Source organism: Thermobia domestica, chromosome 2 (assembly GCF_964235325.1).
Source record: "Thermobia domestica chromosome 2, izTheDome1.hap1.1, whole genome shotgun sequence".
In the NCBI taxonomy this organism is placed as follows: domain Eukaryota; kingdom Metazoa; phylum Arthropoda; class Insecta; order Zygentoma; family Lepismatidae; genus Thermobia; species Thermobia domestica.
Genome location: NC_137455.1, coordinates 150076831 through 150096003, shown reverse-complemented (window position 1 = coordinate 150096003; position 19173 = coordinate 150076831). Strand labels below are relative to the sequence as shown.

Sequence of the window (19173 nt, the reverse complement as noted above, 5' to 3'; positions counted from 1 at the left end):
CAGGCTGGTTGTACAATTTCTGAATATAACTTATAATATTTAATTGCTACGTGAACTTAAAAAACAGGAGAGAGAAATTGCAGATATATTTGTATTATTTCCTTTAATGTTTTTAAAAAAATAATTATTGTGGTTTATTTGTTTCCCAGCTCCCAGGACCTGAAACAATTACATTCCCATCATCGCAAAGTGCAGAGCACAAATCAAATCAGTCATTTTCTCAACAAAGAGGGACAAGTTCATCTTCCTCAGGGCTTGAAATCGGAAAAAGCGACTCTTCGCTGTCCTTCGCTGCAACTAGTACGGGCACTTATCAGCCTCCATATCAAAATCAGAAGTCTAGTAGTGCAGTGTACCAACCTTCTTCAAGTTATTCGGCCTCTTCAAATTATACAGCAAGTCAGGTAATCAGTTTTTTCAATGTTCATTTCAGAAAGTTCGTATATCTAGATATAATAAATTTTTGCTGTGCTTAATAATTAGTAATAAAATAATACGTTTAAATATTGAATATACATGGACGTGAATGATTGAAAAGTGTAAAAGTATAAAATACACTGTAGAAGGTGCAAAGAGGCCAAATATTCGTCAGAGACGCTAACTCAATTTCAGTTGACACAGCTAATGTTAATTGAAGTCAGCTCCTTCACTGTTGAGATGACATACAAATGGGAGTGGCCTTAAGTGAAATTATATAATATACTGCGCTTGGCTAAAAAATAACAGGACTGGCAACCCTATTTGTAATTACGTGGAGTAGTGGAGAGCGCATGCGCACAGAACGACCTTGAACTTTCGAGAAGAGAATAATATACATGAGTTGGCGCTCCCAGTCGGGTTTAGTCTGTGAGTAGTGATTGAAGAGAGAGGTGTGCAATCGTGTTGTCGGAAGAATGACAAATTAGAAAAATTGAGCAGCGCATTAACTTGAAATTCGTGAGAAATTGAATCATCGAGTGAGTGTGTGAAACTGTTGCAGGATGTGTATTGGATAATACGATGTCACGTATACGAGTATTTTGAGTAGCACAAACGCTTCAGTGAGGGACGCGAGAACGTTGATGATGATGGAAGACCGAGATGTCCTGTCATAGCAACAACATAGGAAACCGTGGCAAAACTGACTGATATAGTCCAGAAAGATCACAGGGTCAGCATTCGAATGATAACAGACATGGTTGCGCTAAGGTGGTACCAAAAAACCTCACGCAGGGGCAGAAGGGCTTCCACAAGTACTGTGCAATGACAGTGGAACGTCTGGAAGCAGAATCGGACTAGTGGCGAAACGTGTGAATCTTTCAGTATGATCCCGAATGGAAAAGGCAATCCATGCATTGGAAAACTCCTTCGACATCGCAAATGCAAAAGGCGGCACGCAAGAGGAAATCGCAAGTGAAGATCGTGCTCATTATGTTCTTTGATATCAATGGCCTGCTCATGATTTAATGGATATCATCAAGTCAGGCGGTGAATAAACAGTATTATGAGGAGGTTTTGTTGAAGCTGTGAGAACGAATGAGAAAGAAAAGGCATGTCATATGGAAGAACAGCGAATAGATTCTGCATCATGACAATGCTCCTTCGCATACTGCTATGACCGTTCAGGAGTTTCTGGCATCTAAAATGATTACAGTGTTGGAACGCCCACCTTATACGTCCGACTTGGCGCCGTGCGGTTTCTTCTTCTTCTTCTTCTTCTTTTTTTTTTTAAGAGTAAAATCCGTCCTCAAGGGAACTAGACTAGAAGAGGTGAACCAGAAAACGGCAGGTGTACTCAAGATGGTGACACTAGAAGATCCAAAACTACTTTCAACAATGGAAACTTCAAATGCAAACATATATAGAGAAGGGAGGGAAGGAGTATGTTGAAGAGGATCACCTTTAATGTTACGTTAATTTTTTATAAAACGTCGCGGACATTTTATTTAAGGATTCGTAGTCAGGTTTGTTTGGGATTGCGGTTGGTAAATTATGACAGGGAAGTCGCAAATTTCAACTTTGCTTCATCAGCTCTTCTTTGCAGCTTCTGTGAAAATTGGTATTGGAACAACGTGAAGTTTATTTACTTACGTATCCAATCGCTTGGTGGAGCTGAAATATGTAAATTTTCTCGTTTCACTTCTCATCTTAAATAACAAATTTGGCGTAATTCTTCAAGGATTAATAAAATAATTTACATTTAAAGTATTGAATTATATTGCATAACTGTATTTCATTTCCGAATTGGAAACTCCTTCGGCTAGTTGAACTTAGAGTAACCAATCGACTGCATTTGAATGGGATTAGGAACAGTCTTGCATGAATAAACTCCTTTGCAAGATGTTTATTGCAAGGATGAAATGGTTGAACCAATCAACTCGAGCATTTGACAGAAAAGCATAGTTATACGATCTTGATGCTTTCTAGTTGAACACTGTGAGATGTGTATAGAAAGTACGTGTTTACCATTATCAAGGCTTGTTGATTTTTTTCTTACAATGCATAGTTACGAATCTGATTAAAGTGATAGTATTACTAAATTTAATCTCAGTAAATTTCAGTACTTTTTGTGAGAATATTATTTTTCTTTCATTATGGTAGTGACTTAACTAGAAGCAAACGTGGCGAAAGATAAGCAGATACGTAAATCATTGTTAAATGAGTTACCACTAATTTCAAATTGACGAAACCAGTGAAGCTCTCGGAACAACATATTCCACTCTCCGCTGGTAAGGTTTAAGCTGTCAACATACCAAAAGGGGGGGGGGGGGAAGGGGGTAAATACCCAAATGGAAAAAATTGCAAGAAAATTGCAAATATGATTGATTAACACTGAAATCAAGGTTTCCTTTTTTTTCTTTCTTTTATTTCTGGCAAATGAAAGAAATGAAAGTCAGAAGACCTGGAAGGACATAAAATGTTACATGAGTGTTGCAAAAATTAAAATTAGACTTTATACGCACTAGTTTGATATGATACTATAGTAGCATGTATTTGCGCCTCTAGGTGACATCAAGAAACAGCTGATAGCTGCAAACTGTGTTACTGTATAGTGTGTGGTAGCAAAATGCAGTGATTTCGTCTAAGCATGTCTAGAGTCAATTATTGTGGTATAAAGCACGTGCCTAGTAGGTGTAGAGTTGAGACGATGTGACTAGGGTAAAGATTACGTCAAGATGTGCTACAGCCTTCACACTGGGTGGTTTAAAACCATCTATCATACCTAGCTATAGCTCCAACCTGTTGTCCTGTGACTATTGCTATTTGGAGCCACTGAGAAGAACAGTGAAGGGCCATTGGTTGATCAGTGATGCTGAGATATCTAACACGGTTAAGACTAGTACCGCAGCCAAATCATTTGCGCTCAGTTGTAATTGTCTGGGAAGCATGAACCGGCATGTGCATCTGATAAGTAATCCAGGTTTCTTTTCCTGTATGTTATCACATTGCTTCTAATGAACTATTACAGAAATATACCATACGAATATTTTTGATTTGTAACCTTTTGACTTCTTTGTAATACAAGAATATTTGTGTAGATCTGCTGAGTTAGTGTTCTTATGTTAATATAGTTACTTGATGTTCATAAAAATTATTAGGTGTTAAAAAGTATCTGAAATGATGAATATTTACACTTGTCTGATATGTTTGACGATACAAAGGGACGTAATTCTGATCATAGTCCAAAATTAGTAGCGTTTCGTTCGGTAAATATTTTGGTCATATAATGTAAGTTTCTATTTACCTTACAGGTACAAGCCTCATCAACACCGTATCCATCAGGTCAGTCGCAAAGTAGTTATCCTTCTAGCCAGTCGGGATCAAACTACAATAACCAGCCTAGTAATTCGTTCTCTTCCAACCAAGCAGCTGCACCGACTACGTATCCCAGTAGCCAAACAGGAAGTTCCTATACAACTAGCCAGGCATCAGCTGCTTCATATCAGGCATCAGGGCAAACAGGTTCATTTCAGACCGGGACATCGTTTCCATCGATCAGTCAATCTGGAAACTCATTTCCAAGCTCTTCAACACAATCTGCGGCTACGTATCAGAACAACAATCAGTCGGGATTTGCTAGTTCGTCTTTGAATCAGTCCGCAAACAGTGGCTACGCTGCTTCAACGGGTACCAGCCAGTATCAGAACACATATGGCAACAACACGGTTACAACATCCCAGAGTCATGCTACGTTACATGGATCAAGTAATAGTAATTCCAAACATAGCGCGTCATTGAATGCCTCAGTAAAAGAATCACAGGTTAGTGTAGTCATGTCTTGTGAATATTCAAAAATTTGATGTGTAGATTGCCATAGAAACTTACCTATTGTATAAAAACAAAAACTGAACTATCTTCCATTGTTCAGTGCTTGCCCTAATCTTTATTATTAGTATTACGACTATTGCAGATATCAAGCAGCAATTGAAGATATCAAGTTTGCAACTTTAAAATTTAATTCATTAATAAGATATTTGCTTTATGTAATTTCTAAACATTCTTTGTGGACTATTTAAAGAGCTATTCCTGTCTTCATATCAGATATTTTTTTAACTATGATCATATACACACACGGGAATTATTACGGGAATAATTTACACATATTCGTTTGGCTATAGGAATTTGTGAAAAACTTATTATATCTTCAGTTGCTTATTATTTCAATTTATCCTGGTGATATTTAAGATGAAAACATCCTATTATTACTGATAGATGCTCAAGGATGCATAGAAAAAAGCTCACCTTGCATCCTATTTGCATTTTTGTTACAAATCTATAATCATCTGAAGTTCGGGCTTTGGGCACGAACACTCCTACCGTAAACTAAAAGGAATTAATTAGACATTGTTTTGGTCGTTAATAAAAAAAATAAAATAATACATATGTATATAAACGAAAATTTAGAAAACATTAAAACTGATTTAACACTTGAAGGTTTGAACTGTATCCATTCATTTCCAAGGAGTTGGCTTATCTCCGTAGGAAAATTTGTCTTGTTATAAAACACTCATTTCTCACTCTCATTGTATGCAAGTTCGTAACTTAAGAATAGTTTCATTTTGTCTGTTCTTTTATGGACAAAAATCTTGTTTGTGCATAATTGAAATTCTTTTATTTCTGTTAGAAATCTCATTATGCAAACCCAAGATATTTTAATTGTGTGCAAGTCAGTGTTAAAGATAGTGTTTTTTTTTTTTTTTTTTTTTTCAATGTATATACGCGAAATAAAAGCATTATTTTACATATGTTCAAAATGAAGAATAACTTGCTCTAGGTTAGTCTTTTATTTAATTTTTGATTATACAGTTCCATCTGTGATGTAAATTTCCGCTGTTTAGATGAAGTTGCGGATTCTTGGTCCTAACAAAGGAGGTTAAAATGCATTCTTTTCAGTGATTTTGGAGCATGAATGTGGCACATTAATTCTGTCCATATCGTGTTCTCTTTTTCTGTTCCTTCACTCTCGTCAAGATGATTGTTTGTCATTCCTATATAGACGGAGTAAATTCCGGGTAATGATAATTTATCTTTGTAATAGTTCTTTGGAATATAAAAGCTATTACAAAGATAGACCATCATTATTAGGAAATTATTGTTGTTCGTGCATTGAGGTCTATATAATAATAATAATAATAATAATAATAAACATTTTGAGAAAGGTGAAGGTTCACATCAGGGACACCAAGAGGAGAGAACCTGTTCCCCCTTCCTAGTCAAGTTTTTTCAATGCATTTACATGTATTGGGACACGACTTCAGTGGAGTTGACATCTATACTCGTGCTCCAACAACATTAAGGAATGTATTTGAATCTTTTTTCATTAGGATCAAGAATCCATAACTTTAATAAAAGTGACTTACCGTGTGCCTTCGTATTCCGTCTCTAGGAACGCTGTCAGTATCATTTTCTCAGAGAGGAAGGAAAAATTCAATTAAAGAAATAAACATAAAGGCACAAGTTAAGCATCCTTTCGTATGATATGTGCCCTATAACTTCCATAAATAAAAATCCAAAACTTTGAATCAAAGTTGGAACTGCATAATGGAGGACTTAAAAAAAAAAAATTTTGTACGTATGTAAAATAGTTTAATATATAAAAAGTATTTTTATCACAATCGTCAGGGAACAGTGATTTGCACCTAACTAAATATCTGGAGTTCGAACAGTGATATTTCTCTAACGGCAAAATAAGAATATAATTTTAATGTAAACAGATTTTTATACACAAAAGAACAGACAAAGCGGAAAATAACATAATAAAAAATCTTCCTACGGAAATGATTTGGCTCCTTAAAGTGAATGGACACAGTTCAAACCTTCAAGTGTTAAATCAGTTTTTTTCCCTCTATTATTGCAAAACCACAAAATAGCTAAGTCTAATTAATTCTTTCTAGCTTGCGGTAAGTGTTTGCGTTCATGGCCAATGCTCCTTTTAATTTTTCCTTTTAAATTTGTGATTGCTTATCAGTTTAATTTTCAGCATTGAAGTTAAAATAATAAGTTAAAAGAATATGATCTATGATTCACATTGGTAAAGTTTTAGTTCAGTCAGATGATTGATAGCGTGAACATGCGTTTTCCGTGCAATTTTTGAAAATTCATAATTTTGTTCAGTCAAACATAAACATAAAAAAATTTTTAGTATAGATGTATATTCTGTTTTTCTTAAAAGTTTGTTCCATGTCCTATTAGCGATATTATACTTAAAACTTTGCAAAAAGTACAAATCTTCAAATCTTTAAGATAAAATTTGTAGGAAGCACTTACCAGTGTTGTTACTCTAGCTGTGGTGAGTATAGTACCATATGTAATTATATAAAAAAATAAACTTTAATATTTCATCTCTCCATTGCAAACTTCAACTCTAAAAAGTAGCATTTGTTAAATTTCGATACTGAACTTAGGGGGTAATTTTCATGCATTTGAGTCCAGTTAAAATTTCTCGTGCTAAGAAATGTAATTAAAGAACAAAGTTCTGAAGAAAATGACGTTCGCAATGTTTTTGAATAATCCAGCCCTGAAATATACAAGTCTACGTCGACATCTGTAAAGCTACTAATGGCACGTGGTGCTCAACAAAAACAACTGCTGCTTAAGCTGACTGGGATTAAAATTTTTTTAAAAACAGTTTTGTGCTGCCGATATGGTATTATTTTGTGTATATGGTATTATATATAGAAACATTGTATATAGAAAATTAAAAATGGTTAAGTGACCAAAAAGATTTTTATTGGATCAAACTCTTGTGTTCTATAATACGGAGATACAAGGATTGTTTGGGACAGAGATGTAGCTCATCCCGATGTTCACAAAACTATTCCAGAAGATCTCCAGCAGTATGAATTTGTGCATTGTAATCTTAAAAAAGTCATTGATCGAAAAAAAAGTTCGTATATTGACTATGGATTCACGTAGTCATCTAAAATATCGATATAATAATTTATTCTGTGGTTGGCAAAATAACAGGAAGTTGTGATCGATAGCTTCACAGTTGCGACCTTGTTCCACGCTATGGAGTAGACCGTTCAAAGCATAAGCTTCTTTGGTTATCTGCTCAATATAAACGCGACTTACTGGAAAATAAGGTGAAAGAGATCTTACTGGACCATATTACTCATTTCCAGTCGCCGGTGGATTACAAAATATACCAAAAATCACAAAAATCTAGAGAATGAGATCAAATTTTATTTAAGTCACTAGTTTCATTTGGAATGACTATTCAGAATTTTTATGTAGTTACTCCATGTTTAAAAAATTTAAATAATAATACAGTAGTAGTTAACTCTGCATTAGATAAAATACAGTAGAATTGATGGATTCACTTTAAATGTGTCTATCCGTTTTTGTCGGTGCTTGAGTGTTTTGTAGTGTACTTACATTCTTTCGTAAGTATACTACTTAAAGACCATTTGTGTATTTTGATGTGGTACTTACGTAAGCATTTTTTTTCTTTCTTCAAAATAAAGGCCTTTGAAAGTATTCAAAACTACAATACCTTCTGACTTTTTTACTATTTAATCGAAATACATTATATCATGACCTCGTCCGTTTCACTTGCGTTATTACTCTTACAGAAACCTCCAGTTTGGATACTTGTGATACTTACTAGCGCTACATATTCTTAGTGTATTTGTCACCGCTCGAAGTTGAATGAAATTTCTAAACATCAGCCAAGACGAACGGATACTCACCGCATAGCAATATCGAAACCTTACAAATTTAATGTAATTTCTTTTGTAACTTAAAGCTAATAGTTTTTATTACTTTTAAAATATTGGAAAGTTTATTGAACAGCTTCTTGATTTAAATATTTTGTGTATAATCTGATATTTATTTTACTAAGTAATTCATTCATTTGTGCTATTGTACGAAAGGAAATTCTTTTTTTCGTTTCAGTATGAATCAACAACGGCAACAGCGAGCTCAAGCCTAAGTAATGCAATTCCCACGACTGCTACAAGTACTCTCTCTACAAATGTTAATGTATCTCCAGCGTTAGGCCTTTCTAGTACAACACCATCTGTTAATTCCACGACTGCAACGTATACCAAAGTAACTAGTTCGACGAGTAAGTTGATATATGGATGAAATCTTCGTGTGTTATTAAGTTGTTATTTAGTAATAATTGGAACGTTATATTGTAAATTGTTCTAATACAAATGTGTTAGGTCCAATTCGGTAAAATGAATATACATGGAACTTTTAAACTAATTGAACAAAAACGTTGAAATTTTGTAGAATTAAAATATCGCCTGGGGAGATATTGAAATGAAAATGAAATGAAATTCCTAGTTTAATGCCTCACGATTATCCAGTGAGACTGACAATGATGAACGAAATCGTGGAATGAAGAAAGTGGGAGGAAACTGGAGAATCCCAAGAAAGCCCACGCAAACAGTGTTTATCCACCAGGTAGGGGGATATTGTCCGACATAGTGTAATACCTCCAGTTAACAATGTTTCCGACCCAACGTAGTTTTTTTTTTTTTTTTTTTTTTTATTTTTTTAAAGGCATTATGTTAGATTGTTATGTATTTTAAAACTGCAAGTTAAATGAAAACTTCCAATACCACTCTTTATTATTGTGCTACAAATTAAGGACCCAGCGGGATCACTAACGAGTCAATCCATTTCAAATCACCCAATTTTAAAATTGTTGCTTGACGTTTTTTTTATTTTCCTGATTTTCTTATGAGTTTCTTGTAGATAGATAGTCACAAAACACTGTTTGAAAAAACATATATACTGGCAGACATTTTTAAAACGGCTTGCCAAGCTATTTTGAAAGGTATCAGAATAATTAAAAAACCAGCGTGTTCAGCATGAAATGAACTTCAGATATACATTATTTTAATTTTTCTATCATGCAAGAAAGTCAGTCAAACTCTTTACTATAAAAACTCGGAAAAAATGTATCGTTAATTTTGAAGACCATTAATTTTGTGAGGGAAAGGAGACTCACTAATGATATGCTATTTCTGTGTTGAATACTTACATAACTACCTGAGGTATAAGTTTTAGTCCTGAGAATGCATTCCTATTTTTTCTAGAACTTTCCCAAAATGGCCGAAAGTCTTTTAATGTCAATTTACTAAGGTCAATATGTAAAGAGGGACATTTCAATATGTAATGAAAACAACTGAAAATTTTACAGTGTTCTTTATATACAAATCGGAATATCTTACAAAAAAATATGACTGAGACTCAACTACATTTAGAGTAATAGAGAAGTAATTTTATTAAAAACGCTACCCTTCTACAAGTTTGTGCAGTGCCAAGGCAGCAAACTAGAGCGTGAAATTATTACAATTGACATTGGTCGAATGATGTTTAAATCATTACAGACAATAAATTATCAAATATTTCTACTTTTAAATAACAATGGGCAGTGCTAACAATAGGTGACAGTTGATGATAAGTGGTGGCTTGAAAAACTGGAGACATAAGTGAAGAAACAATTGATGTTTTGGTGCATTTCTTTCACCCTTCTGGACCAAGAACTGCCTTTCAACTTTCCAAAAATGATACTGCTTGGGCGTCTGCAAAGGAAAGTACGAAAAATGACTCCATTCGAACTCTCAAGACTGTCTGGAAGAACACACAACATATTGATAAACTATGCAATGAAGCATCGTGTTTAACTCTCTAATGAAAATTGCAGCTGGCAAGAAGCTAAAGTTTTAAACATAAATACATAGAGAAACATTATTGTGTGTACACTGTACCAAGTGTAGTACAGTAAAATGTATCGGTAAGTTACATTTAAAGAATTAGAAATCTCATTTATTGTTAGCTCTGCCCATTGTTATTTAAAAGTAGAAATATTTGATCATTTATTGTCCGTATTAAATATCATTTCGACCAATTTCAGAAGTAACAATTTCAAGTCCTAGTTTGCTACCTTGGCACTGTACGAGCGTGCAGAAGGGTAGCGTTCTTACTGAAATTCACTGCTGTATTACTCTAAATGTAGTTGAGTCTCAGTCATAATTTTTTGTGAGATATTCCTTTGTATGAAGAACATGCTGTAAAATTTTCAGTTGTTTTCATTCAGTCTTTTTTTAGATATTGACCTGAGAAAATTGACATTAAAAGTGAGTCTCCTTTCTTCACAAAATTAATGGTCTTCAAAATTAACGATACATTTTTTCCGAGTTTTTATAGTAAAGAGTTTGACCGACTTTCTTGCATGATAGAAAAATTAAAATAATCTATACCTGAAGTTCAATTTAATGTTAAACACGCTAGTTTTTTAATTATTCTGACATCTTTAAAAATAGCTTGGCAATTAAACTTTCCGGAAACCACGTTTTTTATTAAAGTTTGCCCAACTGCCATTTTAAAAATGGCTGCCAGAAAAAAAACTACGGCATATATTTTTTTTTCTGTTTTGTGACTACCTGTAGGGAATTAATGATAAAAAAAATCAGCCAAATAAAAAAAAAATGTTGGCAACATTGCCTGGGTGATTTGAAATGGATTTACCCTAACATCGTTTCACAAAGAAATTCAGAAGACCTCAACAACAGTAATAACCCAAGTGGTAATGGAGATTAAAAGTATTTTATTGTTGAATAGTAATAATATGACTAAATTTCTAATAAATAGAAACAGAATTTCAAGAAAGTGAAAAATTGACTTTTTCAAAAGGTTCCATTTACAAAAAGTGCTTACTTAAGAATCATAACCAAGCACATGCACAGTTTTCCATAAACGAGTGCTGTTTACAGCAATTTGATATATCAAAGGGTTCCTGAGAAGATACAAATATTGTAAAAATTTGCAACACTGCTTATGTAATTGCGATAACTTGTAATTACAACTACAAAAACTATTGCTGTAATGTTATAGAAACAAAAGAAATCAATAATCATTTTAAACCACAAACACCATTGTAAGCAGTATATCAATCTCTGTCCATATTTTTCATATTTCTAGAATGGTTTGAGGTATCAAATTGCTGTAAACGTTATTATTGATTATGCCTATTGGAAACTATTTGTATATTCAGATGTGGTACTTACCTAAGCACTTTTTTCCAAAATAAAGGCCTTTGAAAATATTCAAAACTACAATTCCTCTGACTTTTTTTCCAGTTTATTCGAAATACATTATACCAAGACATCGCCCGTTTCACTTGCGTTATTACTCTTATAGAAACCTCCAGAGTGTATAGATACTTTGATATTGTAATAGTCTTAGTCTGTAACACCTGAAAAATTAGTGTGGAATTATATGTTTTCATTTAACACGTAGAGTTAAAATATGCAATAATTTGACGTTCTGCCATTAAAAAAAAAGTACAACTTTAATTTGAGTTGGCAACACTATTAACCCGGTGACATTGCATAATACATCAATATCCCCCTGCGTATATTTTCATCGTGCAGAATTTGTTTTCTATCCATTGGTTTGAAAGTTATAGGGCGTTTCAAGGTAAATGGTCCACTCTGTAGATTGGGTTCAGGAGCAGAGCTCGTGATCTAATAGTTAGTCTGCTACGTGTTTTCAACCACATGTTCCTGTAGAAAATGGTTTAGATGTAATTACTGTAGCTCATACTTGTAGTTTTCGAGATCTGATTGAAGTTTCAGCGCTTTCTGAATTAAGATTGTACTCAGAATCTCTTTGGCTCCTCGCACTAGCAAGAAGTACCAGTTTCTGCACTTCAGCGCATTGAAACGTCCCGACCATGATCTCGAAAATTACAACTTGTGTTTATTTTAGCAGAACCATTTTTGCATTGGAAAACTTTGGTTTGATTTTCTCCTCAAGAGTCATCATTCCACATGTAGTTTTATGATTTCTACAAAGATGAAAAGTAATAAGGCTGAAGGACGCGTGTCGTTGTAGGGAATTGAGAATAATTAAGCTACTGCTGTATTGTTAGTTTTCAAATATTAACAGATGTGCGTGTTTCATTTATTTCTATAACTCGAATTCTTAAGTTGTATGGTGTTGTGTGAAGAGTGGGTATATATCTTCATACGTGCATTACAAATGACGTGTGTTAAAGTTCTTTCATCTTAAGCTGTTGGCCAGCCAGTGTAAAATAAAAACTGGAAATTGTAAAATAACGTTTCCTCCCTTCACATGGGATTTTTTTTTTCCTTTTGCAGATTGCCAAATACCTAAACTAATATAAACTTAAAATACCCGATTGTTTAAACTATTATCTGTAATGTCGACAAATCTGAACTGTAAACTAATGACATCTGCAAACGGATTGATAAATGATAGAACGCAAACAGGAAATAAGTTGGAAAAGGTTTGCAGAGTCAGTAAAGGATATAGCCGGATAAGACTGTGAAAAATGCCCTTACACGAATTGCTGTAGTATTTATACCAAAGGTACCTCATATCCAAAGATAACTTTGGCCAGAAAATAAACTTCAAATTCCTTCGAATTTCGAAGTTATTGTTGAAAATTCGAAAATCAAAAAGTGTTTATATCTCGGAAACGACAAGTTACAAAGATAAAACAAAATATCAGTATACTTTTGCTTGAAGGTCCTTACCAAAAACAAGAAGCAGGGTATTTCGCCCTTCAAATTTCTGGCGAAAAGCACGTCGAAAATAGTCGAATTCAAATATTTTTGGTTTGTTTGACCACCTTCCTTGTTTTCCACCATAGAAGTATCAACAACCCACCTATAATATATTTCGACCATGGTTTGATATTCGCGATGCAACTTGGTGTAAAATGAGGAAAACCAATCGGACACGCCTGAAAGATTTGTAACCCGCGTTACGCCATAAATGCTTTGGCCGGTACAAATACTGTCAGAAGTCAAAGATGGTTGAGTTTTGTTTTAATTTGTCATAAATTGTTCTATGTGGGAATATAACTCTCATAGTCGTACTTCTTCCAGAAACAGCATGAGAGCACTAGTACCATTGAGTTTCAGTCTGCTTTAGTAGGATACCAATATGTTAAATCGTGATTTACATAAAACAACGTTTTTGATTTTCCCTCTATATAATGTGCGACATATTGTAATGCACAAGATGATAATACAAAAATATTCAAAATGATTTTGCAATGTCTTTCCTGTATTAGAAGGAAACACTACAAGGAAAATGAAGGACACGGGATTTGGAACATTCAATCTTCATCATTATGTACGTTTATTGCTGGAGTGACAAGACTGACAACTCACAATTTGCGTAAAATCTCTGTAGGCCGAACAATCTTAGCAAATTATCTAGCACGTGAAAGGTAATAAGTGTTTGCAGCGACTTATGGACAAAATCAAACTGTTCGATTCCCATGTGCACATTCACAGTAATACGGCTATAGATCCGAATATTCTGTTGTATTTGGAACAAAATATAACACCTGTATGTCTTCCTACTAATATGTAGAGATCGTACTTCGAATTTAACGGTATGGGTATTTTCTTTCAGGAAATGGAGATTGATGCTGTTATCTTCATTCATCATTGCATGATTGAGTTGATTTGAATTTAACAACCCATTCAGCAGTGAGGCCATACGAGACGTGGACCTACTGATTAACGTGAAATCCGAATCACATGGAATCGAACCCGGGTCTCCGAAGCCAAAGGCGCGTACACTAACCGCTTAGCCGAGAAAGGAGCTCTCGTTCATTTCAGCCGGGTAGGAAACTGCCTGAGAACTGATAGGAACCTGTAGTAAAAAGAACTTTTAGGTCTCTTTCTGTCAACTCAGGGAAGTCCAAGATGTCCGCAGATGTGACCTTTGCGAAAGAGCGTGTACGTCTGTCCCAATCGTGTTCTTCTACTTCTAATCCTAATGTGTTCTCTGCGATGTGCTGTCGTTCCATTTGTTAAACTTCCTCGTCGAGGCCATCGTCAGAATTAAGATGATTATCAAAAGTATTATGTTAAAAAAAAAGAAAGTATCCCTCATAACAGTCCAACTTAAGGAAGCATCTTGTCCAGGTGGTGACGTAGAAGACAATACTTGCCCAAAAATGAACGGCCCCAACAACGTAGTGAATTTTTGTAACATAATGGGAGAAGTTCGGCTCAGTCGGAGTCAAGTGTCTGCGCTTATCTTTCACTATAGGCATTAGAACTATAATTTTTTTCTTACAAATATTAAGTTGTATCCCGAAAACCGCGATTCACACAAATATCACATTGTGTCATGAGAATCGCTAGCCCATTTTTATCTTGAATCACACATTTTACTATTGCTGCGTCATTTGTAATTGCAGTATATGGCTCCAGCATATCTAGAAAATAACCAGTCGCAGTACAAATAGTAAATGTTTACATAGAGGCAACTTTATTTATTTATTTTTATTTTTTTAATTTTATTGTTAGTTTTATTTATTTATTTATTTTTTGTCCAGGATACGATTTTCGTTCATACTCATTGTTCGACCTCTTGCTGTGACGAATATATCTTTAATCAAAGATTAGTACCAAATGGTCAACAGTATTGTGAAGTTTCGTTGCCACAATAGCTTTTTCAATTTTTATGAGCTTTTCTCACGAAGAGGCTAGACTACATTTTTTTTTTTTTTTTAAAGAACGTCATTACAGCTGCACACACATCCAAAGTTTGCTGTCCCCTTTCCAGCCGTAGAATTACAGCAGTAACGCTATTCGAATTGCCAGTACGCAGTTTAAACGAAAACGTAACAGTAGTTAAATGACAGTTCGATAATCAGCAGCGCTCTCACGCTGTTTCTGGAAGAGAGATGATTATGAGAGTTATACTGTCATGTAGAACCATTCATGACGAGTCAGAAATTCAAACTCTACGATCTTTGACTTCTGACCAGCCAAAACATCTATGGCGTGACGCGGGTTACATATCTTTCAGACATGTCCGACTTCGGTTTTCTTCATTTTACACCAAGTTGCACCGCGAATATAAGAAAACAGAAGGTAGTCACTCAAAGCAAATATATTTGAATTCGAATATTTTCGACGCGCTTTTCGCCAGAAATTGGAAGGGTAAAATACATTGCTTCTTGTTTTTGGTAAGGCCCTGCAAACAAAGTGTATTGATATTTTGTTTCATCTTCATAACTTAAATCGTTTCCAAGATATGAACACTTTTTGATTTTCGAAGTTTCAACAATAACTTACGAAATTGGAAGGAATTTGAAGTTTATTTTCTGGCCAAAGTTATCTTTGGATATGAGGTACCTTTGATATAAATATCACAGCAAATCCATGTAAGGGCACTTTTTACCTCCTTATCCGGCTATAACCTTTTCGTATAATTATTTGGTCGGAAAACTAGTGTTAAACTAGTTCTTTTGTGTATTTGTTTAGACACTTCTGGTCACTCTAGTATATAAAGTATTTCAGAAACTTTTCTTAGAGCTTGCATATATTTTTTACAGGTAAAACTGGCGTTCTTACTAACATGCCACCAGGAGTGCCTCCAGTGTTAGGAACGCAGTATATTATGAGTCAGGCTGCAGGATTGCCGTATTTTGCTGGAGTTCAGCAACCAGCTGTATATAGTTACGAAGAATTACAACTTCTTCAGCAAAGGATACCTCATTTGGTTAGTACAAGTAAAAGTAGCTCAATGTTTATTCAGTATTGAAGACAGTTTTAGTCAGTTATGAGGTCTTCCATCTTTAAGTTATTTAAATGTTCAAAGGAAATTAAGAAGAGTTCGAGTCATCAAATCAAAATCTATTCCAATAGATGGAGATTTTAGCATTATATAAATGTCACGGTGAGCTATCAGCTTGTGAGATAGAAAAGCATGAACAGTTTCAGAAAGGATGTTAAATGTTTTATTGTGTGTAAGTGAATGGAACTCGGGATTATTTTTTAAATACAGATTCAGTGTTAAGAAACAAAAAGAACTCTTTAAAATGCGTACCAAAATAACTTCTTTTCTTTTTTAAAGGCTACAGGATATTACGATGTGAGTTTTCAAGCACCTACGAGCTTAGCAACAGGACGAGACGGCAGCTTGGCTAGTGTAGCGTACTCAGTGTCAGATGGAAGGTTTACAAGGACTGATAATAATTCTTCACCAGTACCTTCTACTCTTTCTCAACAGGTACGTTGAAACAGTAGACTTTTATCCGTTCATGTTTTTATGTCTGACATTAATATTGAATTGCTGTGTTCGCAAACTATTAGATCCAGGCACTTCTTCAATTTGTTATCTTTGAATCAAACTTCCTATAGTCTGTATGCTTTCCTAGTGTATGGTTGCTGTCCACTGCGACCATACTTTTTTTTGTGTACATTATATATATATATATGTGTGTATGTGTGAGAGAGAGAGAGAGAGAGAGAGAGAGAGGTGCGAGTGAGACAAGAACAGGAAGTTGCACGACTGAAATGTTAATAAGGTTTAGGAAATATCCAGTTTGGACAGTGCTGACGAGAGGATCTTAAGGTAGTTTTGAGGAACAATGTGGTGGAATAGATACGGCTTGCTCCAATGGCCAAGGCATAGGGTAGAGAATGTTTGATGTAACGAAAGTGGAAGCTCTTGAATTGCAGTGTTGAGACGTCTGTTAAGTCTGACGTCCACATCAAGGAATGCGACTGTATTGTTGTAGAAGGATTAGGTGAATTAGATTGGGCACTTGTTTAAGTAACTGTAGGAATAGTTCCATTGCTGATATGTTGACGTATGAGAGGCAGTGCTTATGTCCTTGATTTGAAGGTACTGGATATTTTGAAATGTTTTTTAATGGTTAAGATGCAGGGTTGGCTGGTTTAAACCAAGGAAAAAAAAGTTCGTAAAAGTCTAAGTGTTCGTAAAATCTTTATGAACACACATTTGTGGGTTATCACGTTTCACTTCCGTATATTGTTCATATATTCAAACCTAAATTCCCCATTCATTACTCAAAGAGATTATACTACAAAAGCAACTTTTATATATAAGTTTATGAATGTTTCTTTTGTGATTTTCTTATAGTTTGTTATTATTGTTATGCAATTGCAATCAAAGAATAATTCTAAATATTGTTTCGTTTTAATAGTGTTTACTATTGATAAAATACATCGAAATGCCGTACTTTTTTGGGGGGTCATACAAACCCCACGAGAAGCATTTATTGAAATTAGAAGTATCTTGGGTATCTATTTATGTATAAATGGATCAGAGCCAAAGTGGACTCAAATAATTCGTATCTTTATTCACTTTTCTTATGATATGCAAGTTAAGTCGCATTTCTTTAACTTGGACTAATAAAAGTCGTAATGAACTAACTTGGACTAAATTAGTTCATCTGTACTCTGCAGTACTCTGAAATTATCCATATGTAATTCTGTATAATGGTTTCACTTGTGCAGTTGTTTATATTTTTGTTCTTCTGAAATGACCCTTGACAATTTTATTAACAAGTATGTAAAGATCAGTACAGCGTATTTTTATCAGGAGTCCATCCCGGTTTCGAATTCAAATGAAGGACTTTTTCGGATGTAAGCTGAGAAGTGATTTGGATTCCACTTTAAGCTTATGTGACCCCTTCCAGCATAACCCGGTTGTTGCATAATAAAACCAAGGCGAAACAAACTTATTTTTGTCCATATGTGATACAAATACAGAGTAAATTATTTAAAAAAAAAAGTTAACCCCCCCCCCAAAAAAAAAAACTTTTGTTTCTTCAATAAAAACCATGGTTTTTGTCAACCCTGTTAAGGTGTAAATTGTGAGCTTGAATTTGGAGATTGCTGGTGTATGCTTAGTTCAAGCGTACTGAGACCATGAAAAAGTTCGATATTGGTATATGTTGAAATTAGTCCACGTAGGCTGGTGTAGTATTAGGAACTTGGAAGTTCTATAATGCAACGAATAATGAATAGCAAGTGGTTTTTCTCTTTGAGGTAGGATGGGAGATCGTAGACATGGAGGTGGTAGAGTTTCTTCCAACAACGATATAGTCATTGAACCTATCGGTTTCGTTCCCGACTCCAACGAAAATTTTAAATCTTCTGTGGACGTTCAGTATATGTTTCCCTGTGGTATAAAATATTGTACAAAGCAACTCATCAGAAAGAAACACATGGTTGACAGCACCATCTTTCGTCTACAAGGAATAACAATCAAGTCATGCGTGAAAGTTCATGCGCTCATGTGAGGAAAGAAAATGCTTGTCCTGAAAACGCTGACTCACGTCATAAGTTCAGAAGCATGGGCGATGCATGCACGACCTTGGAAAGCTGGTGTAAAGAAGTGCGTGCCATTATTCGAATGATTGGACGAATAGCTTCATCCTAGTGCCATTCATACGAAACTTCTTGCTGTTTGTGATTCCGTAATGATAGTGTAAGTAGTTAGACATTGGTGGAAGTTGTATGATGAAGGCAGATGTGCATTTTTGACGACGTTCGAGCCGGGTTATCTTTGAATGCTACCGAAGAGAACGTATCCAGGGTGGATGGACTTGTTCAAGAAATCCGTCGAATTAAGGTCGCGAGGTTGTAGAAAGGTTGAGCATTTCTGTTGGAACAATCCATGACAACTTTAACGAATAACTGCAGTACCGCAAAGTGTGTGCATGATGAGTTCTCATCAACTGAATTACAATAATCGACAGATGAGAATCGGCTGTATCCTTAAAGGTTTAAGGCAATACCAGGAAGATGGCACTGGATTCCTCATGCGCGTTGTGACAGGGATCATACCTTTGTCCATCATTACACTTCCGAATGGAAGAAAATATCCATGAAATGGAAGCACAGTTTCCTGTGAAGTAGTAGTTCAGGA

General features: G+C 34.8%; 1 protein-coding gene across 9 annotated transcripts in view; it reads left to right on the top strand.

Moving 5' to 3' along the window:
* The window catches only part of LOC145676199 (protein lingerer-like), a 143278-nt gene that overhangs the window by 60715 nt on the left and 63390 nt on the right, over window positions 1-19173 (top strand). For all 9 annotated transcript variants that reach the window (XM_081747158.1, XM_081747160.1, XM_081747120.1 and 6 more), the window contains exons 11-15: window positions 150-404; window positions 3732-4241; window positions 8377-8548; window positions 15827-15993; window positions 16348-16503. In XM_081747158.1, the coding sequence (XP_081603284.1) occupies window positions 150-404; window positions 3732-4241; window positions 8377-8548; window positions 15827-15993; window positions 16348-16503 (1260 nt within the window). The remainder of the gene's footprint in view (window positions 1-149; window positions 405-3731; window positions 4242-8376; window positions 8549-15826; window positions 15994-16347; window positions 16504-19173) is intronic.